Source organism: Cucurbita maxima, unplaced genomic scaffold (genome assembly GCF_002738345.1).
Source record: "Cucurbita maxima cultivar Rimu unplaced genomic scaffold, Cmax_1.0 Cma_Scf00041, whole genome shotgun sequence".
Classification (NCBI taxonomy): Eukaryota; Viridiplantae; Streptophyta; class Magnoliopsida; order Cucurbitales; family Cucurbitaceae; genus Cucurbita; species Cucurbita maxima.
Window position 1 is genome coordinate 392,430 of NW_019272057.1, and position 24,891 is coordinate 417,320.

The 24,891-nt window shown below is 35.4% G+C and overlaps 4 protein-coding genes across 6 annotated transcripts; 2 read left to right on the forward strand and 2 right to left on the reverse strand.

Annotated features, from left to right (window-relative positions):
* Nucleotides 1-1,326: 1,326 nt before the first annotated feature.
* On the forward strand, nt 1,327-9,869 carry LOC111469743 (probable ubiquitin-conjugating enzyme E2 23). Of its 3 annotated transcripts, none has more exons than XR_002714919.1 (9): nt 1,327-1,604; nt 2,726-4,759; nt 5,142-5,291; nt 6,437-6,919; nt 7,159-7,228; nt 7,323-7,462; nt 7,543-7,854; nt 8,630-8,936; nt 9,680-9,869. XR_002714919.1 is itself a non-coding variant. In XM_023115142.1 (8 exons), the coding sequence occupies exons 2-8, from the start codon at nt 2,726-2,728 to the stop codon at nt 8,879-8,881; spliced, it is 3,441 nt and encodes a 1,146-aa protein (XP_022970910.1). In that variant the 5' UTR covers nt 1,327-1,604; the 3' UTR covers nt 8,882-9,317. The 3 variants fall into 3 exon arrangements, 1 of the variants encoding a protein (XP_022970910.1); XR_002714918.1 differs by lacking the exon at nt 9,680-9,869 and adding an exon at nt 9,393-9,563; XM_023115142.1 differs by lacking the exon at nt 9,680-9,869 and having other exon boundaries at nt 8,630-9,317.
* Nucleotides 9,870-10,644: 775 nt separating this feature from the next.
* Nucleotides 10,645-11,571, reverse strand: LOC111469888. Its single transcript, XM_023115353.1, has one exon. The coding sequence runs from the start codon at nt 11,291-11,293 to the stop codon at nt 10,835-10,837; it is 459 nt and encodes a 152-aa protein (XP_022971121.1). The 5' UTR covers nt 11,294-11,571; the 3' UTR covers nt 10,645-10,834.
* An 810-nt stretch (nt 11,572-12,381) lies between these two features.
* On the forward strand, nt 12,382-15,351 carry LOC111469841 (pre-mRNA-splicing factor syf2-like). The gene is made up of 7 exons (XM_023115288.1): nt 12,382-12,527; nt 13,043-13,190; nt 13,461-13,678; nt 13,758-13,998; nt 14,376-14,512; nt 14,599-14,827; nt 15,207-15,351. Exons 2-6 carry the CDS (start codon nt 13,067-13,069, stop codon nt 14,824-14,826), a joined length of 948 nt encoding a protein of 315 aa, XP_022971056.1. The 5' UTR covers nt 12,382-12,527; nt 13,043-13,066; the 3' UTR covers nt 14,827; nt 15,207-15,351.
* A 1,831-nt stretch (nt 15,352-17,182) lies between these two features.
* LOC111469816 (heparan-alpha-glucosaminide N-acetyltransferase-like) lies at nt 17,183-22,653 on the reverse strand. Its single transcript, XM_023115255.1, has 13 exons — nt 22,466-22,653; nt 21,837-21,974; nt 21,581-21,662; nt 21,348-21,424; nt 20,952-21,052; nt 19,820-19,946; nt 19,390-19,506; nt 19,218-19,303; nt 18,729-18,795; nt 18,473-18,551; nt 18,201-18,292; nt 17,815-17,958; nt 17,183-17,694 (listed from the first exon to the last, which is right to left on the reverse strand). Exons 1-13 carry the CDS (start codon nt 22,571-22,573, stop codon nt 17,656-17,658), a joined length of 1,257 nt encoding a protein of 418 aa, XP_022971023.1. The 5' UTR covers nt 22,574-22,653; the 3' UTR covers nt 17,183-17,655.
* Between the last annotated feature and the right edge of the window lie 2,238 nt (nt 22,654-24,891).

Consider the following 24,891-nt stretch of genomic DNA (forward strand, 5'->3'; position numbering starts at 1 on the left):
TGAAGATGCTCCACGCAGCATCACAACACTTGAGACAGAAATCAACATTATGAAACGCGATGCCATTTTCATTTGATGAAATCTAAAGTTTAAGGCATTGAAACGTTCCAGACAACTCATGCAGTTCATGAGGTTTGAAGGGCTCCTCTCGTAGACTCCAAGACGTTCTTGTGCTTGAAAGGTTATTCAAATCATTAGCTAAAGATGCCATTTAGACCTTTAGAGAACCAACCTCATCATTCCTACAAGTCTTTTGTATTATTGAGAATGGCTCTTACGAGCTCACCTGATTCTCATCCATGCTAATTTTTAGTATCATGCATGACATTACAACTCTTCATTAAAATTTGAGTACATTTCAAATCATTCTCCTTAGGAAAGCAACTATCGTCATGCATTTAAGACATGTTCTAAATTATATCTCGCACATGTGAATGTAGACCAACATAAACTATTGACATATGATCACAAACTTCAAGGCATTAAGAATTAAATACATTAATATAGGCAGTGTCTCGACGCCTCAAACAAAAATCCCCATTACGAGATGCATACATGCTTTTGTCTAATGGAACCCAAAATTCGTAGCGTTGAGACAACCAAAACAACGTCTCAGGTGAAATATGAGATAATAATTTTGTTCGTGAATTATATTTGAAAAGGTTTTGTTTGTGAACCAACCAAACTTTATCCTTTACAATTTTTAAAATATACCTCGGTTAACTTAACCTAGTTTAAAATAAAAATATTATTTTTTTTTATTAAATTCTTAGAAAAATGTTAACTTGCCTTGTAAATTATAAACTTCCTTTCAATATTAGAACTCCCCAAGAAAAGCACCTTTCATTCCCTTGCTTCAAATCCAAACTTACATATAACTATGTTTAAATTTATTTTTTTTAAAATTTATCTCTATTTACACTTTATATATTTTATTATTAAATACTAATAAATAAATAAAAATATGTTTTTATAATAAATTTTCTACTAATTACTTAGTTTAGAATTTAATTAAAATTTTTGTACGATGATTAATTTCAAACATACACAATACTTTTTTTTAAAAAAAATTCAATTTTACGCCAATTATATATATATTAATTAGTAAAAATTATTATTAAAAGTTTTGAAACTAAAATATTAATAGAAAAAAAGTTGGGTTTAAATATATATCCAAATAAATAAATAATAAAATTGGTATAATATAATAAATATATTTTTTAAGTTAAAAAATAATTATTTTTGCAACGGGGCTTGGTCCTAATTTTGAACGGCGGTAATGGATCACGATTACCATACCCATCAACGGACACAAATATATAAGAAGAAGGCCCCCAGGTTTTTATTTATTCCCATAACCAACCCCCATATTATAGGTATTTACAAACCCACCCCCACGGTAACTCTCTTACCAGCTCCTCCTTCTAATTCTTTCATAATATATTATATTCTCTGGTTCGAAAACGGAGTTCGCAGGAACCTCCGTTCAAAATCAAAGGCCTCCTTTTCTTCATCGCATCCTCTTCTTTCCCTCCAAGTGACGGCGATTTTCAGATTGCCTTTCTCTTTGCAGCTCATTTTTGTCTGCCTCCGAGCAGCCTCAGGTTCTCATTTCATTAGCTCGTTTGTTTTGGTTACTTGATTGGATTGAGCTTTTGGATGGAATATTTTTTCTTTATTGTTTGGATTACTGGTGGGATGTTTGAGTTTAGCTCGAGGGATTGATCTGCGAAGGTCTCGAATCGTGGTCTTCAGCTTCTTTAGTTAGTTCGTTAGTTTGTTTGTTCTTTTTTTCATTTCGATTAATGGTTTTGCTGGTAATTATGGCCTGCTCTGAGCATTTGAATGCGAGAACGGGAGAGGTGTAAATGGTTTTAGCCATTATTTCTTCTTCTTCTTGCGTTTGATTCAAGTAACTTGATGATTTTAACGAAGACGTCCATTGGATGCCTTCTTAATTCTGTCGTCTTGCTAAGCATATTAGCAAATGAACCCAGAATTTTTCATTTCTGTTTGTGTTGGTCAATCGTCTTTCCTGGGTTTTTGGGTTTTTTTTGAATTTTAGATCTGAAAATCTATAATGGAGATGGTTGAGATATACTACTGGAAACATATTTGATGACTGCTCTAAGTAGCAACAAAAAGCTTCTTGCAAAAATATGTCAACCTCCTGATTCTTTATTCAAATATGCTATAAATGTCCACTTCTTTCTGCTCTGTTCATTCTGCAACTTTTCCCTATTTGTTGAAAATATGAAGGAAAAAGGAGCAGTGAGCTTATTTGACTTTATTGTTGCTTAGAGTAAAATTACAGCGACTGGTTTGTTCATACTTACAGACTAATGGGCCATGGATTTTGTTTGTTCACTTTCTTGGCTGGCTAGATAGGCATCTAGGAAGCTTGAATTCTCTTATTACATGCAGAGTTGGGAATCCAACATGGACATCTTTGGTATATGATTTTGAAGTTTTAATTTATTTAAATGTTGCACGCGGTGAGGATGCCCAAAGGATTCATTGGGGACCCTGGGCGCGTTAGGGAGGTGCATCTGGTTTAGTACAATAATATATATAATAAAAGAAAAAAATGTTGTTCTGTTTTGGTTCTTATATTTGACCTTTGACAAATGTACTTTACAGGACTGAAATGAATATTATCCCAATGTACTTGAGTTACATATGTAAGTCATTTCTGTACTCATCCTTCTTCCTTCTTTCTTTCCAGATGGGGCAACAGGATTCTGTGGACAAGGAGTCTCTTACGGATACTTGCGATAGTTACATGAATAGGGATGGTGTTTCTACAAGTGGAAATATTCACATGCCAACTATAAATAATGATGAAGCTAGAAGAATGAATGAGAATAAAAGCGATAAACATAATGTTCCACATGTATATAGACGAGATATTGTAAAAAGCAAAGGCAGTGGTATGATAGGGATTGTGACTGAAGTTGCTGGTGATGCTGATTCAGATACTGACATTACTGATGATGAAGATGACTATGATGATGGTGAGGATGGTCTTGATGATGATGGTTGTGATGATTATGGGGAGAACGAAGGTCAAAACAAGGAAAACTATGACGATGACACTAATGCTAAAAATTCAAACAGAGATAGTTATAAGAATCAACCCCTTACTGCTGATGAAGTTCGAGTCCTCTGGATGGATGAAAGTGAGACTACTCAGAATGTTAATGATTTAACAGTTATAGATAGGGGTTTTTTACATGGTGATTTTGTTGCTGCTGTTTCCAATCCTACAGGGCAAGCAGGTGTTGTGGTAGATGTAAATATCTCTGTTGACTTGTTAGTTCCTGATGGATCAGTTGTGAAAAATATATCATCTAAGGACTTGATACGTGTGAGAGATTTCACGGTGGGGGATTATGTGGTCCTTGGTCCGTGGTTGGGTAGAATTGATGATATCTTGGATAATGTGACTGTGATGTTTGATGATGGCTCCAAGTGTAAAGTCACAAAGGCAGAGCCATCGCGGCTCAAACCAGTTTCTAAGAATATCCTTGAAGATGCAAGCTTTCCTTACTATCCTGGCCAGCGGGTGAGGGCGAGTTCTTCAACAGTTTTTAAGAATTCTAAATGGCTTTCTGGTTTATGGAAACCTAATCGATTGCAAGGTACTGTCACTAAAGTTACAGTTGGATCAGTGTTCATTTATTGGATAGCATCTGCTGGATATGGACCAGATTCTTCTACCACCCCAGCTGAAGAACAGAGTCCAAAGAACTTGAGACTATTAACTTGTTTTTCACATGTGAATTGGCAATTGGGTGACTGGTGTCTTCTTCCCTCCTCATTCTCCTCTGGCTCGACTAAGGACTCATCACAAACAGAACTTTCTGATTCAGTGACCAATACGTTAGATTACGCACAAACAGTGGGAGCATGCGATTCAGAGGATACTGTGCTAGATGAATTAAATGGGAGAACTGAATCCACTGATCTTGACTCCATTAGTGCATGTAATGGAAATTATAGGGATCCAGAATGTCATATTTTGCCGGAATCTAGTAGTTCTAGAGCAACAAAGGAGAATACCCATGAGACTTGGCCTCTACATCGCAAAAAAATTCGTAAAGTTGTCATCAGGAGAGATAAGAAGGCTAGAAAGAAAGATGACAATTTTGAGAGGGCCCTTTTAATCATCAATACTTCGACAAAAGTTGATGTTGTATGGCAGGATGGCCGGACAGAACTTGCGCTGGATTCAACTGGCTTGATTCCAATTAATCCAGGTGATCATGAATTTGTTCCAGAACAGTATGTGGTTGAGAAGGCCTCTGATAATGATGATGATGTTACAGAAAGCAGGCGAGTTGGAGTTGTGAAAAGTGTTCATGCAAATGAGCGAACAGCCTGTGTAAGGTGGTTAAAACCAGTCTCCAGGGCAGAGGATCCTCGAGAATTTGACATAGAAGAAGTTGTTAGTGTGTATGAGCTAGAAGGGCATCCAGATTATGACTACTGTTATGGTGATGTTGTTGTTCGTTTGTCACCTGTTTCTGATTCTATAGAAGCTCTGTCTTCTGAAAACAATACTGAAGAATTAAATCATCAAAGTTCAACCAATGGGGTGATGAGTTGTACAGAAAAGGTTTCAGGAAGCCTGAAAATAGAATATCCATCAAGTAGTGATGATTTCTTTGACTTCTCAGATCTCTCTTGGGTTGGAAATATAACGAATCTTAAGAATGGTGATATTGAAGTTTTTTGGGCCAATGGCATGGTTTCAACGGTATTTTTCATTTCCTAATTCTTTTGAAAATGATACTTGGTTGCAAACGTAAAAAACAAGACCAAATGGTTTATGATCTTCTTCTAACAGGAAGAGTGCATTATCATTGTAATTAAACAAATTTATTATAAGGGCAGGTTAGGGAGATGTTTTTCCTGTATTTTCGTAGGAATTGATTGTTATTTTTATGTTTGGTATCTGCTTATTTATTGGCTTTTAAATTAGTTGATCTTGAAATATTAAAAATGTTACTTTTTTTTTTTTTGTCTTGATAGTCTATAATCTAACATTCATATGTGGTAACTGATTTAATTTTTAATGGTTTTCACTTTTCTCACGAGTTTAGAAACTCAAATGCTGAAGTGTTTATTATTTCGCTAAGGTTGGCCCTCAAGCAATTTATGTTGTTGGTCGAGATGATGATGATGAATCAATTGGTGCTGGAAGTGAAATAAGTAACGGTGCTGCAAGTTGGGAAACAATTGATGATGATGATGATGATGATGAAATGGATGTTGAGAACGCCAAGGAGGTAATATTCTTTTGGTACACTAAAGTTAGCATATTCTTTTGAATGGTTCTGATGTTGAGGATTGTTGGGAGATGAGTCTCATATTGGCTAATTAATGGGAATATCTTGAGTTTCTAAGTAAGGAATACTATCTCCATTGGTATGAGGCCTTTTGGGGAAACCAAAAGCAAAACCATGAGAGCTTATGCTCAAAGTGGACAATATTATTACTGTTGTGGAGGGTCGTGGTTCCTAACATGGCATTAGAGCCGTGCCCTCAACTTAGCTATGTCAATAGAATCCTCAAGTGTTGAACAAAGAAGTTGTGAACCTCGAAGGTGTAGTCAAAAAGTGACTCAAGTGTCGAACAAAGGTTGTACTTTGTTCAAGAGCTCCAAAGAAGGAGTCAAGCCTCGATTAAGGAGAGGTTGTCTGAGGGCTCCATAGGTCTTAGGGGAGGCTCTATGGTGTACTTTTTTCGAGGGGAGAATTGTTGAGAATTGTTGGGCTGATTCTCATATTGGCTAATTAAGGGAAGATCATGAGTTTATAAGTAAGGAATGCTATCTCTATTGGTATGAAGCCTTTTGGGAAAACCAAAAGTAAAATCATGAGAGCTTATACTCGAAGTGGACAATATCATACCATTGTGGAGGGTTGTGGTTCCTAACATCTAATAATATAATCTCTAGATTTTCTGTCAAAGAAACTAAAGAATAAAACTAGAAGTAACATGTAATTATGAGGGCCGGTATGGACTTACCTTTGTTTTAATCATGCATATTAGATGTAAAAGGTCAGTCTGAATTCCTGTCTCTTTACTTGTAATCTTCTTTAAATTATGGGTTTCAAAATTTATTTTGATAGACTCTCAGTCTTTCACTCACTCTCAATAATATCATTTTTTTTTTTTCAGTTTCTGCTTGCAAGGTTTTGGCAAAAATTTCATATCATTTTTTATTAGTGACCCTCCATATGTTATGCCCTCTTGTGCTGATTTTTTGAAAGTTCGGCAGTTCTTATGAATTGAAATCTGATGTCATTTTGCCCTTCCATTGTTCATTTATTTGTCTTTGCTTGTAACGTTGTTATCTACAGTTTTAAGAATAATTACACCTGATATGTATTAAGGCATCGCGAATAATGACCCACGTCAATGTCTCTAGGATATTGAGCTGCAAGATACTGGAGTGGATTCTGAAGAGGAAGAGAGTGAACAGCATAATTCAGGAAGAAGTCTAGCTCTTTCTGTTCCACTTGCTGCGTTTCGATTTGTTACCAGATTGGCTACTGGAATATTCTCACGAGGACCAAGAAATCGAGAATCAATGGATTTGGATTCCCACAGTGAAAGTGACACTCAATCCTTGGAAATTCAAGCTTTGGAGGAAATAGATTCTGGGCTTCAGTCTAGCTCTCTTAAATCCAATTCTTTTACTGCTTCTGATATGAACTCTGACTGTGGAAGAGGAGAGGACGATGATGCCTCAGAGCCATCAAAAGTGTTAGTATCAGCAGAAGCTTCAAGCAACCTGAGGACTGCTCAATCAGATGGGTCAACATGCCATGAGGATGGCACCTGCAGCTTCAAGGGCTTTGATATCGCTAAAGATCCTTTGGACCATTATTTTCTTGGTACGAATGGTCAAGTAAGTAATTTACAAAATTCTCCAAACCTTGTTATATTTGTGAAGTTTCGATACCACTTTGATGCTCTAAGAATACTTCTGTGCACGGTTCTTGTTTTAGGGTTGCACGGCTCTTGTTTTAGGGTCTTGTTCTTCATGTTCATCAATACTTTTGGGTTTCGGGTTGTCCAGATTGGTTTACACGTTCTTACTTGAAAGATTCTCGCACAAGTCTGAATGGTTGAACTTGTTGAATGCAGACTATTAACGGAAGGAAATGGCTTAAGAAAATCCAGCAAGATTGGACTATCCTCCAGAATAATCTTCCAGGTAAACAATGCCCATCTTTGCTTCATTGTGTCGCGTCTCGTGAGATTGACATTCATGTATCTGTTAGCTGAGCCACGAATGAATTCTGTAACAGATGGGATATACGTTCAAGTCTATGAGGATCGAATGGACCTTTTAAGAGCCGTCATTGTTGGGGCCTATGGAACCCCTTACCAAGATGGCCTTTTCTTCTTCGATTTTCACCTCCCACCAGATTATCCCGACGTTCCTCCTGTGAGTCATAGCATTAAGTCACTTCTATAATCTGGTTTGTCTTATATGGTAACTTAATGATGGGATTTGTTATGATGCAGTCAGCATATTATCATTCAGGTGGGTGGCGGATAAATCCCAATCTTTATGAGGAAGGCAAAGTGTGCCTTAGCCTTTTAAATACTTGGACTGGCAGAGGAAATGAAGTGTGGGATCCAAAGTCCTCTAGCATCCTTCAAGTGTTGGTATCGCTCCAGGGGTTAGTGTTGAATTCTAAACCATATTTTAATGAAGCGGGATATGACAAACAAATTGGGACAGCAGAAGGAGAGAAGAATTCCTTGTCGTACAATGAAAACACCTTCTTGTTGAACTGCAAGACAATAATGTATCTTATGAGGAAGCCTCCCAAGGTGGGTATTACTGTTTATTTTCATTTGAATATCTTTGTTGAGAACTTTTTCTGCACCACACAATCTTCAAACGTCATATGCTGAAAGGAGGATGGTGAGATCCGACATCGATTGGAGGGAGGAACAAGTGTCAGCGAGGATGCTGGGCCCCGAAGGTGGGTGGATTATGAGATCACACATTAGTTGGAGAGGAGAATGAAACCTTCTTTATAAGGGTGTGGAAACCTTTCCCTAGCAGATGCGTTTGAAAAACTTTGAGGGAAAGGGTGTGGATACCTTTCCTTAGTAGATGCGTTTGAAAAACTTTGAGGGGAAGCCCAAAGAGGACAATATCTGTTAGCGGTGGGCTTGAGCTATTATAGATGATATCATAGCCAGACATTGGGCGGTGTGCCAGTGAGGACGCTGGGCTACGAAGGTGGGTGGATTGTGAGATCCCACGTCGGTTGGGGAGGAGAACGAAACATTCTTTATAAGGGTGTGGAAACTTTCCTCAAGCAGACTTGTTTTAAAAATCTTGAAGGGGAGCCCGAAAGGGAAATTCCAAAGAAAACAATATCGGCTAGCGGTGGGCGTAGGCTATTACGGTGTTTCTTTTTTCTTTTTCCTCTTTAATGGACAACCATGGGTTTGAAGAACTTGTGATTGGTCGGTGGATTTCATAACTTGAGTGAATTTATGTATGCTGTACACAGAAAGTTCATGATGCAATGACTGCTAGTGATATATTAGCTATAAATATTATGTTTGACCAATTGATTTTGTTCATGAATAGGACTTTGAAGAACTCGTTAAAGAACATTTCAGGAAGCGTGGATATTACATCCTGAAGGCCTGTGATGCATACATGAAAGGTCACTTAATTGGCTCTCTCACAGAAGATGCCTCTATAAGAGAAGAAAGCGATCCCAACTCCACGTCAGTCGGGTTTAAGCTTATGCTCGCTAAGATTGTTCCGAAGCTGTTCTCGTCGTTGAACGAAGTCAGAGCTGATTGTCGTGATTTTAAGCATTTTCAACAGTTGTAGCATTACGAAAAACTCCAGATGACAAGGTTGTCATCATTTACACATAGCTGACAAGGTAATCTTTTTCTTTTCTTTTCTTCTATTCATTCCCATTCATGTTAAAGCCTTCTTGTCTTTACCCATTATGATCAATGATGCACCTTGTTTATAAGTTTTGAACTGGGGGCCTCATGAACTTCAAAAGCTTCCTAGAATTCTAGGATCTGGGTTTTTTGTGACAATTCTTTGGTCTGTGATCCATTTTTTTCCTTAGAAAAAACGAAGGAAAGTCAAATTACATTGCAAGTTAGGAGTTCGTTGGTCTTGTTCTGTCGTAGGTTGTTTGTCCTAAAATGGACTTTTTTTTATCATGATTTTTATTTTGTTGTACTTGCATTTGAGTATTGCTCAAAGAAAGTAAAAGAAGTATAATATGTTGTATTGTCTTACTATTGTATTTTCTGTTTGTATAACTATTCGGTAAAATTATGTCTAAGCCTGTCAGACTTAAATTGTTTCAAAATGTACTATAGGGGATGATATCAGTCGTCAACTCCTCCCGCCTAAGATTTGTATGACCGTTTGGCAAAATCATGTCTAAGTCTGCTAGACTTAAATCGCTTTAAAATGTACTATGTACTATAAGGAGATGCTGACTAGTTGTCAATTTTTCATACTCGAGTTATATTTATATGATATTTAAGTTGTGGTATTTCTTTATATACTTAGCATTTAACAACTTTCAAACCTTCTTTCAACCTTCAAACTCTCTTTCAAAAATCTCTCTCATCGTTTTCTAAAACCTTCCTCTCGAAACAGGGCTAGAGGCTTGAGCATATGTTGCTTGGCCGCAGGTGACGTGAATCCAAATTGGCTTGATTCACTCGGTGTTGAGTGAATGACACACAATCGCAAAAGTCTTACCGTCAAGAATAGTGTAATTGTCAAGAATAGTGTGATTGTGACACTGAGCATTTCGAGTTATAAAAAAAGTTTGAAGTTTTGGGCTTTTAGCTTTCATTCGTCCTTTGTCGGGTGGTGTTTGTGTGTGGGGTGTGCTATCATATGACTCCGAAAAAAAGTCTAAGCTTAAAAACGGTGACAATAGTTCAGTAGCCGAAAAAAAGTCTAAATAGCCCCTATAATATGGACTATTTATAAAGGTTTTTACTCTTGGTGAGATTTTATCAAAACTATAAAAATAGGATTCTAATATTTTTCCAATTTAAGATTATAGGAAATGAATTTGTAATTTAATAAAAAAGAAAAGAAACAAAAGAAAAATATTTTAAATATATTCATAATAAATTTTATTTTAATAAACGTTTAAATGTGTTGTTTTACTTATAAATAATAAATTAATTAATGGGTATTTTTGTTTTCACTATTTTTAACTGTTTATTGGTAATGTATTAAAAAATAAAGAAAATTATCAATATATATATATATAAGTATATAAATTTTACATAATCAAATCTATTTCATATTTTTAATTGAAGCTGTTTCATTTTTCAACTTACCAAACAAGTTTTTTATAATTTCATATTATTTATTTCTAAAAACATAAAGATGGAAATTAGATAATTAAAAAAAGAAACAAATGAGCTTAAATATTTTTTAATTTTCATTTCATTGTTAATGCTTCTATTAATTATTTGGTAAGAAATAAAATTCATATATAAATATATTGTCTACTTTATTCTCTCATAGGCAGATCTACAGAATTCAGTCTCTAAAAAAGGCGATCGAATTTTTCAGAGTGGAAATCAGATGAAGAACGAAAGGGAAGAACTCAGAGTGGAATTTCATTTATTTTCTGTTTTGACTAATTTTTCTTGGAAAAAAAAATCTCAAAAGAACGTAGAAAATGGATTATTACACTCTGTAGATCGCGAGAAGAAGCTTAACTCTAATCGACCATCGCAGATCCAACTTACAAGAAAGATGATGAAGAAATGGGATGGATTCAGTTCCTTAACCACTTCTCATAATTCCTCGCCTCGCCAGCAGCCTCGCGATCGGCGGTGTGAGCGCAATCGTGATCGGGATCCGAATCGGCAACAATGCCTTGTTACAAAGCACGGCCAAAGCCAACGCGCCGCCAGTCGACGCTGCGAGCTCGGCTGTACGATTCCTTTTCCTCGGCTCTTCCACTACGGTTGATTGAATTCCCGATGTAGGTCTTTCTTCGATCACAAATCCATCATCTACAGACGGTGTGATTTCAGAGGGACTTGTCTGTGGCGTATCTTTGGAAGAGAATCCGTCCATGTGTAGCTTATCGAGTAGCGATTCTACATCGACATTGTTCTTGATGGCGACATAGAGGCCAGTGATTGAAGCCGCCGACACTGAGAAATGAACTCCGATTGCGACCTTCCCGTACTTCCTGAGAAGCTCGCGGAATCGGCCACCACCGGTGAAGAAAGCCATTGGTGAAAGAGAAGGGAAAAGGGCCGGGAAGAGAAACGGCGCGTCGGAGCTGAGCGGTGGAGTGTGGAAGCTAGGGTTTCAAAGTTTTCGGACGGGTTTGAAAATCCGTCTATTTTATTAGGAATTTATTTTTCAACGAGACGTTTTTCGGAGGGAATGTCAATACGACACCGTTTTGCGATAGTTAAAAAGTCAACCGAATCTGGTTGAATGGGCCAGTTGTCGTGGGTACAGCCCTTTTCGAGAGACCCTTCTAATGGGCCTAAAGCCCATTAATTTCAACCCGAATGTAATATTCAATTTTCTTTTATAAATTGTAAGCTAAATTAGTCATAGTTTTCAATTTGGTCCCTATAAATTTTAGAATTACAATTTGAACCAAATTGTTCTAATAATTCTAATTAATTGAGAGATAAATCAATAAATATACAGAGAAAACGGTTTTATTTTTATGTCAATAATAAAATAAAATTAATTTTATGGATCGTACTATTGTATCATACTATCTTTAAAGATCGAAATAACAGTTCATTTATTTATCTTAGATAATTAAACGTGAAATCTCGTTGATCATATAAGAGTTACGTTGACACTGGTGCTGGAGCTAGGGGAGGGGACGAGGAAGGAGGCGAAATAACAGTTTATTTATTTATCTTAGATAATTAAACGTGAAATCTCGTTGATCATATAAGAGTTACGTTGACATTGGTGCTGGAGCTAGGGGAGGGGACGAGGAAGGAGGTAGGGTCGGGGCGGGGCCATAGGTGGAAAGGAGGTGGATGAAGAGGGAACGAGAGAATTTTTTTTTTTCTTAAGAAAATTAAAACGAATTATTAATTTTAATTTTAAAACTAGTTTTTTTATATTTTAAAAATTGCACTTTAGCCCTCCATTAAATAACTATTTAATAAAGGGTTTGATTGCGTAATTATAAAACATAGAGACGAAATAAAGCAATTTTTTAATTTCAATAACCAAAAAATAATTTACGAAATAGTAAAAAATGACAATGATTAAATATATGTATTTAAATAATAATAATAATAATAATAAATAATTTTAAATTAATAAGAAACCAAAATTAATTTTGTATTTAAAATTTAGAGAATTTTAAAGGGATTTGTTGTTTCGGAAGAAATCTTGAGCAATTGTTCTTCGTTCTTCCCAAATCGGGAACGGAACCTCTTCTGCTTTCTTCTTCGAGTTCTTCCCGCACGGAAAACCTAGCTTTCAGGTATAGTTCTGCATCTCGCTTTTAGCGCCTCTAAATCTCTAATATTGCTTTTCTCGTTGTGATTCCGTATGAATTTCGGTTTTGATTCGCAAGTTTTGTCTGGAATCAGTGATAATGTTCATGCTGCTATTTGTTGTTGTGTGTTGTAGTAGACTTGATTTTGAGTTACCGTGGTTTCCTTTCCTCAGAAGTTGAATTGTTGTAGTTTGCTCGGGAATTGATTGTACTCCTTCGAATTCTTCTTGTGAAAAACAAAGACATATGCAAGGAAAATCAATTTTCCATTGAGTACACTTTGCGCATTGTATACATTCGGAGAAATTGAGGATTATTGTTGGCGTTGGTACGATAAATTAAGTTGGAAGTTTGAATGTTTTGATTTGTTTGATTGATCGTGTAACCTTCGTATCCATCCAATGATGCCTTTTATTGTCAAAATCTTCTTTTAAAGCTTTAAGTTTCCGGAATTTTTGTATATTTTCAAGCTCTGTTTAATTATGACTCTTTATTTGCAGCGAGTAAGAGACGTTGTTGCAGAGATGTCTGACGAAGGAAGAGTACACCCTGATTGTAGAAATGCTTCTAATCCTTATCATGAATGTAGCGAGTACTGCTTTAAAATAATAGCAGAAGTCAAAGCCCTGAATCAGAAAAATGAGCCAGGTTTTTTCACATGCTACAATTTCTTTGCAACTTCCTTGAACATAATGACTTCTCTTATTGTAGCTGACAATTTCATTATTTATCACTATCTATCCTTTTGTCTAATTTGTTAACGTTTTCTTGGAATTACGTAGCTTTTTTAACATTGCTAAAAATTGGCCCTATAAATTGCATAACCATTCCTCCTCCACCTTTCAAATTCAAGTGATATCATTGGTGGTCTTTTTCTCTTATCTCATGTTAATGTTTTTTTGTGAATTTTGATCACAGTTGCCACTTCATCAGAAGCTGTTCAAGCTGGTCGAAGTAGTGCTCCTTTCAATTTTGCGCCTCCTGACGAGTATGAAGATCTTCATGATGAAAAGCCTGAAGAAGAAGGGCATAGTGATGGTGATACTGACAAATTGAGTGGTGGGGAGAATGTGGAAGGAGACTTCACAAAACTTACAGGGAGGAAAAAGAAATTGTTTGAACTCAGGCTTAAGATGGTAATTTTCTACATTTTTCAAAAGTAGCTAACAATTCCTATCAAGTGTCAAGTAATGACTTATGGATCCATGGATGCAGAATGAGGCACGAAAAGCTAATCAGACAGCAATAGCTGCTGAAAAAAAGAAAATGGAACCTCCAACAGAATCAAGAGGCATTTCTAAACAAAAGTGGCTTGAGGATCGGAAGAAGAAAATCGGGAAGCTTTTGGATGCGAATGGCTTGGATATGACAAAAGCATACATGTTAGATACACAAGAGGCAGCAGAGTCCAAATATAAGAAATGGGAGAAGGATCCAGCTCCCTATGGATGGGATGGTGAGTCTCTATCTGTACTACAAATTTACACTATGGTGATCTTAGCTGCTTTTTTATGGAAAAATACATTTTTTAATAATTTGACTAGATTCCTTAATTTGCTAGTTGATGACGAACACATGATTTGATCTAGGATATAGATATTGTGAATCTGATTGTGAATTGAAAAAACTTCGTACTTAAAGTACTGGTGTTTCTCACTGTATAAAGCTATTTAAGTGTTTGTTTAATTATGAATCGCGTTATATCCCAAAGTAATCACATTTTTTGGGGGGAGGACTTGGATATAAAGTTTGCTTAATTGGTTGTATTTTATGTATTTGTTTTTAATATGTAAATACTTATCTAAAAGGGTTAAACTGCTTTGGTTTTAACAGTTTTTAACCAGAAAACGTTGTATGATGCATACAAAAAGCGGACGAAGAATGTCAATGTTGACATTGAGGAATATAATAAAATGAAAGAATCTGATCCTGAGTTCTACCGTGAGGCTTCAAGTCTTCAATATGGAAAGGTACTGTTAGTTCCACTGTATAGTTTCGATCATATGTGTAATTATCAGATTTCTGAGGATATAGATCTTGTGTCACTATCCTACAGGCACCTAAGATTTCAGAGGATAAGATTGACAATATGGTGAAAGAACTCAAGGACCGGGAGGAGAAGCGAAAGTCGTTTAGCCGTAGGAGGAAGTTCCACGAAGACAAGGATATCGATTCTATCAATGATCGTAATGAACATTTCAACAAAAAGATCGAGCGGGCCTTTGGTAGATATACTCTGGAGATCAAAAACAATCTTGAGCGAGGAACTGCATTGCCTGATTAAGGTATTTTGTTTAGATGAGGCTCTGGCTCAATCATTCATACATACATGCATACATTCTTTTTACTCTTGCCCTCCTTCCTCTGCTATGTGCTGAATATACTTGTCACGAGGAGAGACGAGATGTGAGATCCCACATCGGTTAGAGAGTAGAATAAAACATTCTTTATAAGGGTATGAAAACCTCTTTCTAGCAAGCGTGTTTTAAAAATTTCGAGGGGAAGCCCAAAAGGGAAAGCCTAAAGAGAACAATATTTGCTAACGGTGGGCTTGGGCCGTTACGTGTATTCTATGCTATGCTGAAGTTACATATTTCTTTCTAAGCATGGCTTGGTGCACTTGATTAAATTTTATTTCGTGTTTTCCATTGTTTTTTCGTGTAGGATTTTGGAATCCAAGTAGTTGGGAGTATTTTAAAGCCAGCAGATTTGTACGCAAAGCTATAGAAAGTGATTGTAAGTGATTTTGTTTTTAATATGACTATGAATTCATATTAGAAAAAAATTCTCTCCTATTTTATTTTGGTTTTATTTTGTCTTGCAATTAAAGAAAAGTTGTTTTCTTCCTTTATAGAAGTTTGTTCTATTTATCTCTGATTTTAACCGCTATCTTTAAAATTTCTCTTAAATATTTCTAAATTTTTATCTTTCAGTAACTTTTGTCTACCGTCTTCTAATTTTTTTTAATCTCAAATATAACTCTTTTTAAATGGGATGATTCTAAAACTACTTTTGTAAATAAACATGATTCATTTTAAAATGTTTTAAAATCGTTTTTACAAGTGCGGGACTAAATATCAATTAAAATGATTTATAACTAAACATTTTTACAAAATTAATTATTATTAAATCGCTTAATTGAAAACATTTAGGCTTATTCATTTACCAAGGAAAAAACATTTAAATATATTGTAACCCAACATTATAGCAATTCAACCCTTAAATATTAGTAATGTGTCACAATCGCTTTTTCTCAAGACTTTGTAAAGTATTTTTGTGACACTCACTCTCACCACCAATCGAGTTAGTGAACTCAAATTTATGTCACAATTGGTATGGATGATATTTGCTCAAATCTTAGTTGTTAGTTCGGTTAACAACAATGACATTAATAGCATGTAATCTCTTAATATAAAGAATTGACAAACACATTTTGAATTAGATATTATAATAAAACATAATATAAAATGAAAACGATAAAATAATATTAACTTAGAAGTAGACAAAATCATTTGACATGGGGTATGCAACTATGACATGTTCTGAATAGGCATAACCATGACACCGTGCAAGAACGAAGATCAGGTGTGGAAGAACTATGAACGGACTACAGAGTGCTGCTTGTGCGTTGTTTCTAATAAAGGTGGCGATGGGGATGTACAAGAAAATGAGAGTGGCCATGTACCTCTGCAAAAGGAACCAAACCTTAATCTCATAAAACCCCATGAACGGAGCTGGTGGCAGATCCAGTCTTTCTTAGAAGACATGATTAATTGCCTTTTCAAAGCTTTTCAAAGCTTCAAGCACATGCAGATGGATCTCTCTATATATATACATATATAGCTTCTCAAAGCGATGAATGCTTTAGTTTTCTAGAAGAAAGTGAAACAAGATATAAAGAGCTTGAAGGCGTTTAGTCATCCATGAAAATTTTCTTGAAAAGCTTACAAGGGTCTCTAATTTGGTGCCTTTTTCTTCTCTCTCAAAATTTTTCCTCCATTTCCTTGGGGTTGTGTGAGTTGCTTTCAGAATCAGAGTAGTAATCTTTTTTCTCATGCACACCGGACTCTAGAGATGAATACCAAAAGAGCTTTTACCAGATGCACCATCTACCTCGGACAACTCGCTCGACCGAGCCGGAGAAGAATTTGTTTCATGCACATAGGTTGGAATACAACGAGTTAGCACTAAAGAGAATTAAGAGATACTTTGTGGTAAATTCTAATCACATAACAAGTTAAAATGTTAGGAAAATAGAAAAGTTACTTTTGGGCTGAAGAAAGAAATCAAGAGGAAAAATAGTTAATGGGTTGTTCAATAGGAACTCTTAAAGTTAAAAACTTGAAGAAGAAGAAGAAGGAAAAAAAAAAAAAGGAAGAACAAATTTGGGATGTTTAGGATTGGAGGGAGCTTATAGCGGGTTTAGATGTTGAATGACCTTATAGGCCGAAACTGAGCCACGTTTTAGGGAAGAACAGTGTGTGAGGGAAAATAGAGACACTGTCATTTGGACAACAGCTAGCACTATCATGCTCAAGCATTCAAATGTCCTCACTGGCCATAAATTTACATTCATCCTTTTGAATAAATATCAAAATCTTGTAACCTAATTAACAGTCTGAAGAATGACACCAACAACATACCATAAGAAGTTTTAGATTCTATTCTGTGATTAAATCAAAAATCCAACTTTATGACTAGTATAAAATGAACTTTTCTCCTCACAAATACAGACAATTTCATTACACCTATCAAATGTTCAATCTCCAAAGTAAATGACTTGATGGCTAATAAAGGTTTGCCTTAAAATTTCTATTAGGAGTAACAGATTTCTCAGTCCCAGGAATTTCACACAGATAATACAACAATTACAATTTTGGTGTCAGGCAAATGTCTGGAATCTTAGACACATATCCATATGCTATACTAAAAACTTGGGAACATTGGGGTTATGCATATTAGTTTATGATCTTACTTGCAATAGCTCTGTTATCTTCTTGCCAGACTTTTTTTTGTTAATATTTGCAGGGTGATTTCGAGTATGATCCAAAATTAACCCCAGCAAGTTAGCAGCTCCACATACTAAATACTTTAAACAGGTGCTCGAATTATTTCAACTTTGAGCTTTGACACGACTTAGAATCCAGTGCACCTGTAAAAGTCCAACCACAGTAAGTTCGAAAATGAATCTCAAAATAACCGGGTTTATTTTAAGAAATAATGGACTTGCCAGTCCCCATAAAAAAAAATAGCTCCATTGTTTAGTGCTTACGATGTTATTTTTAGGAGATTTCCAGTAAAATCCTTGGATCCCAATGACGAGTATGTTAGAGATTACTAAAACATAAATACTCAAAGCATGCTTCCCCATCCACTCCAGAACACATGTCAAGCATCGATAGCCGTGGACATCCACCTATAGAAATTAAGAGATCTTCAAACCTTAGTTGTCCATTTAGTTTGGCTAAGAAAAATACATGGATAGAATTTAACAAGGAAAAAAAGGTGGTTAGTCGTTCTTTAAACGACACCGCACCCTGATATTTATATTATTATTATTATGATTATTATGATTCAGTTTGAAGAATAATTCCAAATGCTTGCTTCCACTACGATGGTTTCATCTTCAATCCAAAATCTCAAAATTTATGAACTCACCAATATATATAGAGCACAAAAGAGTATTCCTGCTGACGCTGAAGTAATCAACATATAGCTGACTGTGTAGAGGGACTTATTTACAGGGATACCTGAAAGACAGTTTCAAAACAGAAATCAATTTCAAAATCGGATATTGTAAAAGATTATATATATAACATAACTTTGCTGAAAACATTGGAGAAAGGAATGGACAATGATCGGTCAACATTATTAGCCTAGCTGACATGATAGATACGTGTTCAGCAATGCATCTTCCATCAAGTTTATACCTACGAAGACAAGGAATATTCCGAGCACGAAGATCTTAAGAGAGAGCGAGAACCAGCTATTGGTGCGACTTTTGTGATCCTGGAAAATATTGAAGCGATGCAATTAGTGACCAATGTTTGACTTCGCAAGCATTATTTATATCGGAAACAAAGTGTCCACTATACTACTTTTTTCATTGAGATAAGTAAATTATGTGAAATGAGAACTTCCTAATCAGAGTGATGAGTAATATGCTAAGTTCTTGCTTAAGCTCACCTGTACAATGGCAAGAATGTGACCATACTGAAGCCCTATTATGCATGCCACTGTAGCTGTTAAAGAGCTGCAAACATTTGCAACAGTGCAAAATGTACTCACGTGAAATAACGTATGAAAGGAATGAACATTCTTTCTACAAAAAGGAAAGAAAAACAAAAACAAAAAAAGAATCTAGATTTCAATGAAGCATAAGAAATGCATCATCTGAAGGCTTCAGAATTTAGATCAACAATTTGTAAAGGGTTAAATTTCAGCGCATGCATCTTAATATTATATTTCCCTGAAGGCCAAAATTTATGGCATTTCTCTCAAACCAAACGGTCTGATTTAAAACTGAAGTTGGCACATTAATTTTTCTCACCAACCTTTCCCCAAAATATCTCATCAAGACAGAGAGTGCACATCCCTTGAAAAAGTCCCGTACGCATCAAAATGAATGCATGTCTTTATAAATTCATTTTACTGAGAAGAAGAACAGATCTGCACCTTAAAAGACCCTCAGGTTCAAAAGGAGCATGGCACCATGAAGGTGAAGTCTCAGGAACTTGACCGCTGGAGGAAATGTTGCACTCCTTCAAACCACATTCTTCATTAGGGCTGATCAAAATGCACAACTATGGTGAACTTTACAAGATCAAAAAACCGATATAACTGATACCTTCAGATTTCTGTAGACAGGTTTAGTATACAAATGGTGAATACCAAGAACATAACGATCAATCATCCCAGCAGAATTACAAGCAGGTCCCATATCACCTCGAATAGAACAATTCACCTATAACAAGAATGATCTTGTTTTCAGTGTAATTTATGCCCAAAGCTCTTCCTTTCTTTCATCAGATAAAGGACTATCATAGTTTAGCATCCTAGATTTGAGGATGAAGCAACTGGTACATGGATGGAAGTAAAACTTTGCATGGGTATCATTCCAGATGTAAGTACATAAGCATTTCGATATTATCTCATTTTTTCCGCTCTAAACTATAAAGAATGGGTTCTCTCCTTTTTCTAAAAATAGAAAATAATAGACCATAAAAATGAAGCTATTAGAGAAATGGGCACAAACATGGTGCATAGTATTTACTTACCATGTAAACATAGCTTCCATTTGGTGGAAGTGAAGAGCTCGTGGTTGATATTTTAAATTCCCAATCTGGAACATATAAACCATACGATAGTCCCATATACAACGACAACAAGAGAAATATGATACACCTGCAAATTCAAAACGCTAAACATGAAGAAGCATAATAAAATAGAGAAGTTCAAGCATTCTTATAATGCCACTGTTAGGACTCACGACTCTCCACAATGGTATGATATTGTCCACTTTGAGCATAAGCTCTCATGGCTTTGCTTTGGGCTTCCCCAAAAGGCCTCATACCAATGGAGATAGTATTCCTCACTTATAAACCCATGATTTTCTACTAAATTAACCAATGTGGGACTTACTCCCAATAATCCTCAACAATCCTCACCTCAAACAAAGTACCCTATAAGCCTCCCCTGAGGCTTATGGAGCTCAAGAATAGCCTCCCCTTAATTGAGGCTCGACTCCTTTCTCTGGAGCCATCGAACAAAGTACACCCTTTGTTCGACACTTTAGTCACTTTTGACTACACCTTCGAGGCTCACAATTCTTTGTTCGATATTTGAGGATTCTATTGACATGGTTAAGTTTAGGGTATGGCTCTGATACCATGTTAGGAATCACGACTCTCCACAATGGTATGATATTGTCCACTTTGAGCATCAGCTCTCATGGCTTTGCTTTGGGCTTCCCCAAAAGGTCTCATACCAATGGAGATAGTATTCCTCACTCATAAACTCATGATCTTCCACTAAATTAACCAAATGTGGGACTCACTCCCAATAATCCTCAACAGCCACTGCTTATTGCTAATGGTTATTTCAATTTCAATGACTCTGATAAAGGGCTTAAAGACTTTAAAATAACATAGTGTGATGAACCACCAAGATCAAATTGAGTAACAACTCTCAATTTCACTCGATATCTAAGTCTGTAGTACTCTCTTAGCAAAATTTTGCAACCAAAATCATGTCGTTACAAATACATTAATAGGAGGTCTGATCATACCTAGTAAAAGAGTAGAAAAACATTATTCATACCACCAAAAAATGAAATTGAAACTTAAGCAATAGCCTCTAGATATTATGCATATGTAATATCAATCAGGTTAACAAATACTATATCCTTACCAATGCCAGCTGAAACTCTTAGTATTTTGAGCTTCTTCACGTATACAATGAGTAAGCCAGATCTCACATAGTGCAGCAATCAAGTATCCAACAGATATTCTCTACATTGAATCAAAATAGATACATAACCTGATGTTAGATGTAAGAGGAGGAAGAAAAGTTGGCCCAAATCCCTGTCTATAAATTTGACGTTAGGTCATTTTGTCAGCTTATAATCGCTTGGATGGCATTTGAGCCATCTCGAACATATAGGGAGCAACATCATATAGTTCAAAATCTGAACCAAATTCATTAATTTGGTTATGTAACAGAAACCCTATAATTGTGTGCTCTGGCCAGAACAAACTTGGACCATTGTAGTAATTACACGCAGAAAAGGAGAGACGAACGCAACACCTGCAAAATGCCAAGCCACCTTATCCTTTGCATATCAACACCATATGTCAATGATGTTATTCCGTGAAAGTAACCACCTGAAATAATCAGGAAAAATTATGATTGATCTTACAATTTAAAATGTATGCAATCAAAATCAATATAAAATTCTGAACCACAGAATGTAGACATCACTGACTGAGTACAACTTGACAATCTAAGTTCAACACAAAATTGACCATAAGTAACTTTACCTTGAAGAAGAACGCCGAGGAGAAAAAGGTATAGACCCCTGCATGCTGCATTCTTTGTAGCAGTCACTTTACAATTTACTTCCTATTTTAAGCAATTCTGTATGTTAAAACAAAATCCTGGAAAAAATTTACAAAAACAGGGGAAACCGTGATCCGTCTACACGGATTTTACTTCCACACAGAAGAGGACAGTAGCTAGTTGAACGAAAAAAGTCAACCAGAGGCCAAAAATTCTTGGTTGAATCCATTCACTTACTTTATAAACAAGTGCAAGCGAGACTCCCGCAATAAATAGAAACCAAGGCATCACAAAATCAGCCAAATGAAGCCCATTCCATGGAGAATGAGCGATAACTGGTAAAAAAGAGCCACCGTAGTCCACGAACATCATCATCTGGATATACACAGCAGACAGCATAGCATCAAATATCACAAATTTAGCAGGTAGTAGTCAATTTACTGGATTTGCTAAAGTGAGCTGCTACATAACACAAACTGTCCTCTTATGGAATTCATTAGAAAAGTAAAATCTCATTAAAGAAAAACTCAAAAGCCGAACTAACAGAAATAACAACAAGAATGAGAAATTCTTTAATTAGACATTGATCAATAACCAGTTCCGGAGAAAGAAAAACAGCGTGCTCCAAACAAACCAATTGCACTCGTTTCAACATAAGAGTAAGATTCAGCTTCAATTAGATCCTTTATCATCTCAACAGAAGGCACATTCTTTCCGATAACCAAACCCAGCCGAACCAAAAAGCACAAAACCAAACGATTATGCATGCACAATAATTCAAGAAGCATATGAAAACCAGGCCAAACAAAGAGATGTACGCAGCGTATATAGTGAATCGAGATCCAGAGGGCAAACAAAGAGCTTACAAAGACGCTGAGACCGCGAAAGACATCGAGTGAGATAACGCGCGGAGCTTTGCGACTGGAGTCCGGCAACTCCTGTCGATTCCTCAGCAGCGGTTGAGAATCGGCCATTGATTCCGGCAAGAAGCGCGGAGGCCGAAGTAACTGAAAGTAGGCCAAAGCGATCAAAATTCACAAGAATATGAACATCCGTAAGCCATGTTTGGTAAAGAATATGCACCGCGGTAAACGCCGTCGCTTCCCTCAATGTCTCATTATTATGCGGTGGCGCTTTTTCATTGGCTGCAAACAGAATCTGACATAAATCGAAGTCTCAAAAGTTATTTTTATTTTTCAGATATTTGAAAATAAGAAAAATAAAATTATATATATATATGTATATATATATATATATATATATATATATATATATGTATGTATGTATGTATGTATATATATGTATGTATGTATGTATGTATGTATGTAAATTTTTCAGTGTTATGAATTTTAATTTATAGTTCTGGATCATTTATTAATTAATTCTTTTTATAAAAAATGCATAAGAAAATACAATATTATATTATGGTTTAATTAGAGTATTAAATTATTGATTTGAAGAAAATAATATTGAATTATTGTATCATGAAAAGGAGAGTATTAAATTATAATATCATATGCATTGCATTTGTTTGATTATTTTTGTCATTTTAATTCATCCTACTTATTTAATTGACTTTTTTTTTAAATAAATATATTTTTTAATTCAAGAATGATTTTAAAAAAAAATTATAATGATGTTAAGATGAGTCCTACTACTCATTAAGGGGAAAATCATGGGTATAAGACATATGAGCTTATGCTCGATCCCTTAACTTAGCCATATTAATAGAAGGCTTCAGATACAGTGACTCAATCAGTATGGTCGAAAAATGCAACCATATGCAACATGTTTCTTGACTAATGAGACCTACTATTCATGACTGATCCTTAAGCTCCTTTTTCTTTTTCATAGGGTTGGATGCATAGTACTTATGTACATTCAAATCTCACATACGCACATGAACTCACTAATTAGGCTCGTTAATGTACCCTTAGGCCTGACTATGGGTTAGCGCGCTTGTTGCCAAAAATCAATGAAAAAGAAAGAAGTGTGTATAATAGCATGATGCACGTGTCCACACACAACATACTAAAGAAGTAATCTATGCTCGTGTGTCATGCAATATGCATGAAGTCCCTTTACGTCAATGACAAGAACAAAAACGAACTTGAAAGTTCAATAACATCTAACCCTCTTTGCCACTCTTCCATAAGCATTGTCAGCCTCTTTGATAAACAAAACGAGTCTTGATAAGTCCATCGAGCCAATATCTTCATCCCTTGTCAAACAAATAACTTCCAACCGACTCGATCCCCTTTATATTTTTGGAATCAATCCAAGCTAGTCATGTATAATTAAAACCAATGTCCAAGTGTGAGGAGTGGTTGGGCTTGTTCCATGAGAGGCTGCGTGTGGCGCGCGCAGACATGCGCACGGTTGGAGTGTGGCGGAGTGAGGGCAAGCGCGCGCGGGGGCGTGGAGGGCGGCTCCACCACTGTGGACTAAACTAAACCCATTCCATTTAAATACATAACAAAATGATGCTCACTATTGCCCCAATTTAATGCTAATATTCCTATGGAATTTGTGTAATTATTTATTTTTATTTCTTAAAATAGCTCTCAAAGGGTATAAACTTATCTTTATACTTTAAATTTGTAATTATTTTTTTTGGCGTTTAACAGGTGAAAAAGTAAATTTAAGGGAATACTATCCATATCAATTTTGTCTTTAAATTTTAATTTTCTCGAGTTAGATTAAATACTTTTAGATAAGTATAGTAATTTTCCCTTTTTATAAAAAAATATATTTTTTCCACGTGACCACTATTTTTTTTTAAATAATAGAAAAATCAAGTCTAACGTCATTTTTCTTTAAATTCCATCCCTTTAATATCAAACTCATGTTATATAATCCATTTAGCGAGAATTTTTTAAATTTTTTTTCAAACAAAGAATACTTATTTGGAAAATAAAAATGATGATAATTATTAACTTTAGGTAAAAAATCTAAATACTTACTGGTTTAAAATTAATATTATAATGTTTTAAAATGTAATTTGGTGAAATAAAAATATTTATCACGAAAAAATTAATTCCCCCTAGGTAATTAATTTAATATAATTACCGGAAAATGTAAATATATATATTGTATTGAAAAATAAGGATAAAAAATAAGGAGTTTATTTATAATACATATTACATTAATAACTAACATTTCATAAACTCAAAGATTAAATGTAAAATATTTTTAATTTTTATAATAATCCAAAACCTAATTTCGAGTGGGTGGGTTGACCGGACCAAAAAAATATAAACTTGCTCAGTTCAAATTTTTGGTTTTTCAAAAA

Bases quoted from the DNA above. Each gene is read 5' to 3' on its own strand.
- LOC111469816 (XM_023115255.1), bottom strand. From the start codon at position 22,573: ATGGCCGATTCTCAACCGCTGCTGAGGAATCGACAGGAGTTGCCGGAC. The intron at 18,796-19,217 runs GTGCAGATCTGT...AAATGTTTGCAG, and splicing joins GAACCTGAGGGTCTTTTAAG to CTCTTTAACAGCTACAGTGG. The intron at 18,552-18,728 runs GTGAGCTTAAGC...AATATTTTCCAG, and splicing joins ACATTCTTGCCATTGTACAG to GATCACAAAAGTCGCACCAA.
- LOC111469888 (XM_023115353.1), bottom strand. From the start codon at position 11,293: ATGGCTTTCTTCACCGGTGGTGGCCGATTCCGCGAGCTTCTCAGGAAG.
- LOC111469841 (XM_023115288.1), top strand. From the start codon at position 13,067: ATGTCTGACGAAGGAAGAGTACACCCTGATTGTAGAAATGCTTCTAAT. The intron at 13,679-13,757 runs GTAATTTTCTAC...CCATGGATGCAG, and splicing joins TTGAACTCAGGCTTAAGATG to AATGAGGCACGAAAAGCTAA. The intron at 13,999-14,375 runs GTGAGTCTCTAT...TGGTTTTAACAG, and splicing joins AGCTCCCTATGGATGGGATG to TTTTTAACCAGAAAACGTTG.
- LOC111469743 (XM_023115142.1), top strand. From the start codon at position 2,726: ATGGGGCAACAGGATTCTGTGGACAAGGAGTCTCTTACGGATACTTGC. The intron at 6,920-7,158 runs GTAAGTAATTTA...TGTTGAATGCAG, and splicing joins TTCTTGGTACGAATGGTCAA to ACTATTAACGGAAGGAAATG. The intron at 7,463-7,542 runs GTGAGTCATAGC...GTTATGATGCAG, and splicing joins ATTATCCCGACGTTCCTCCT to TCAGCATATTATCATTCAGG.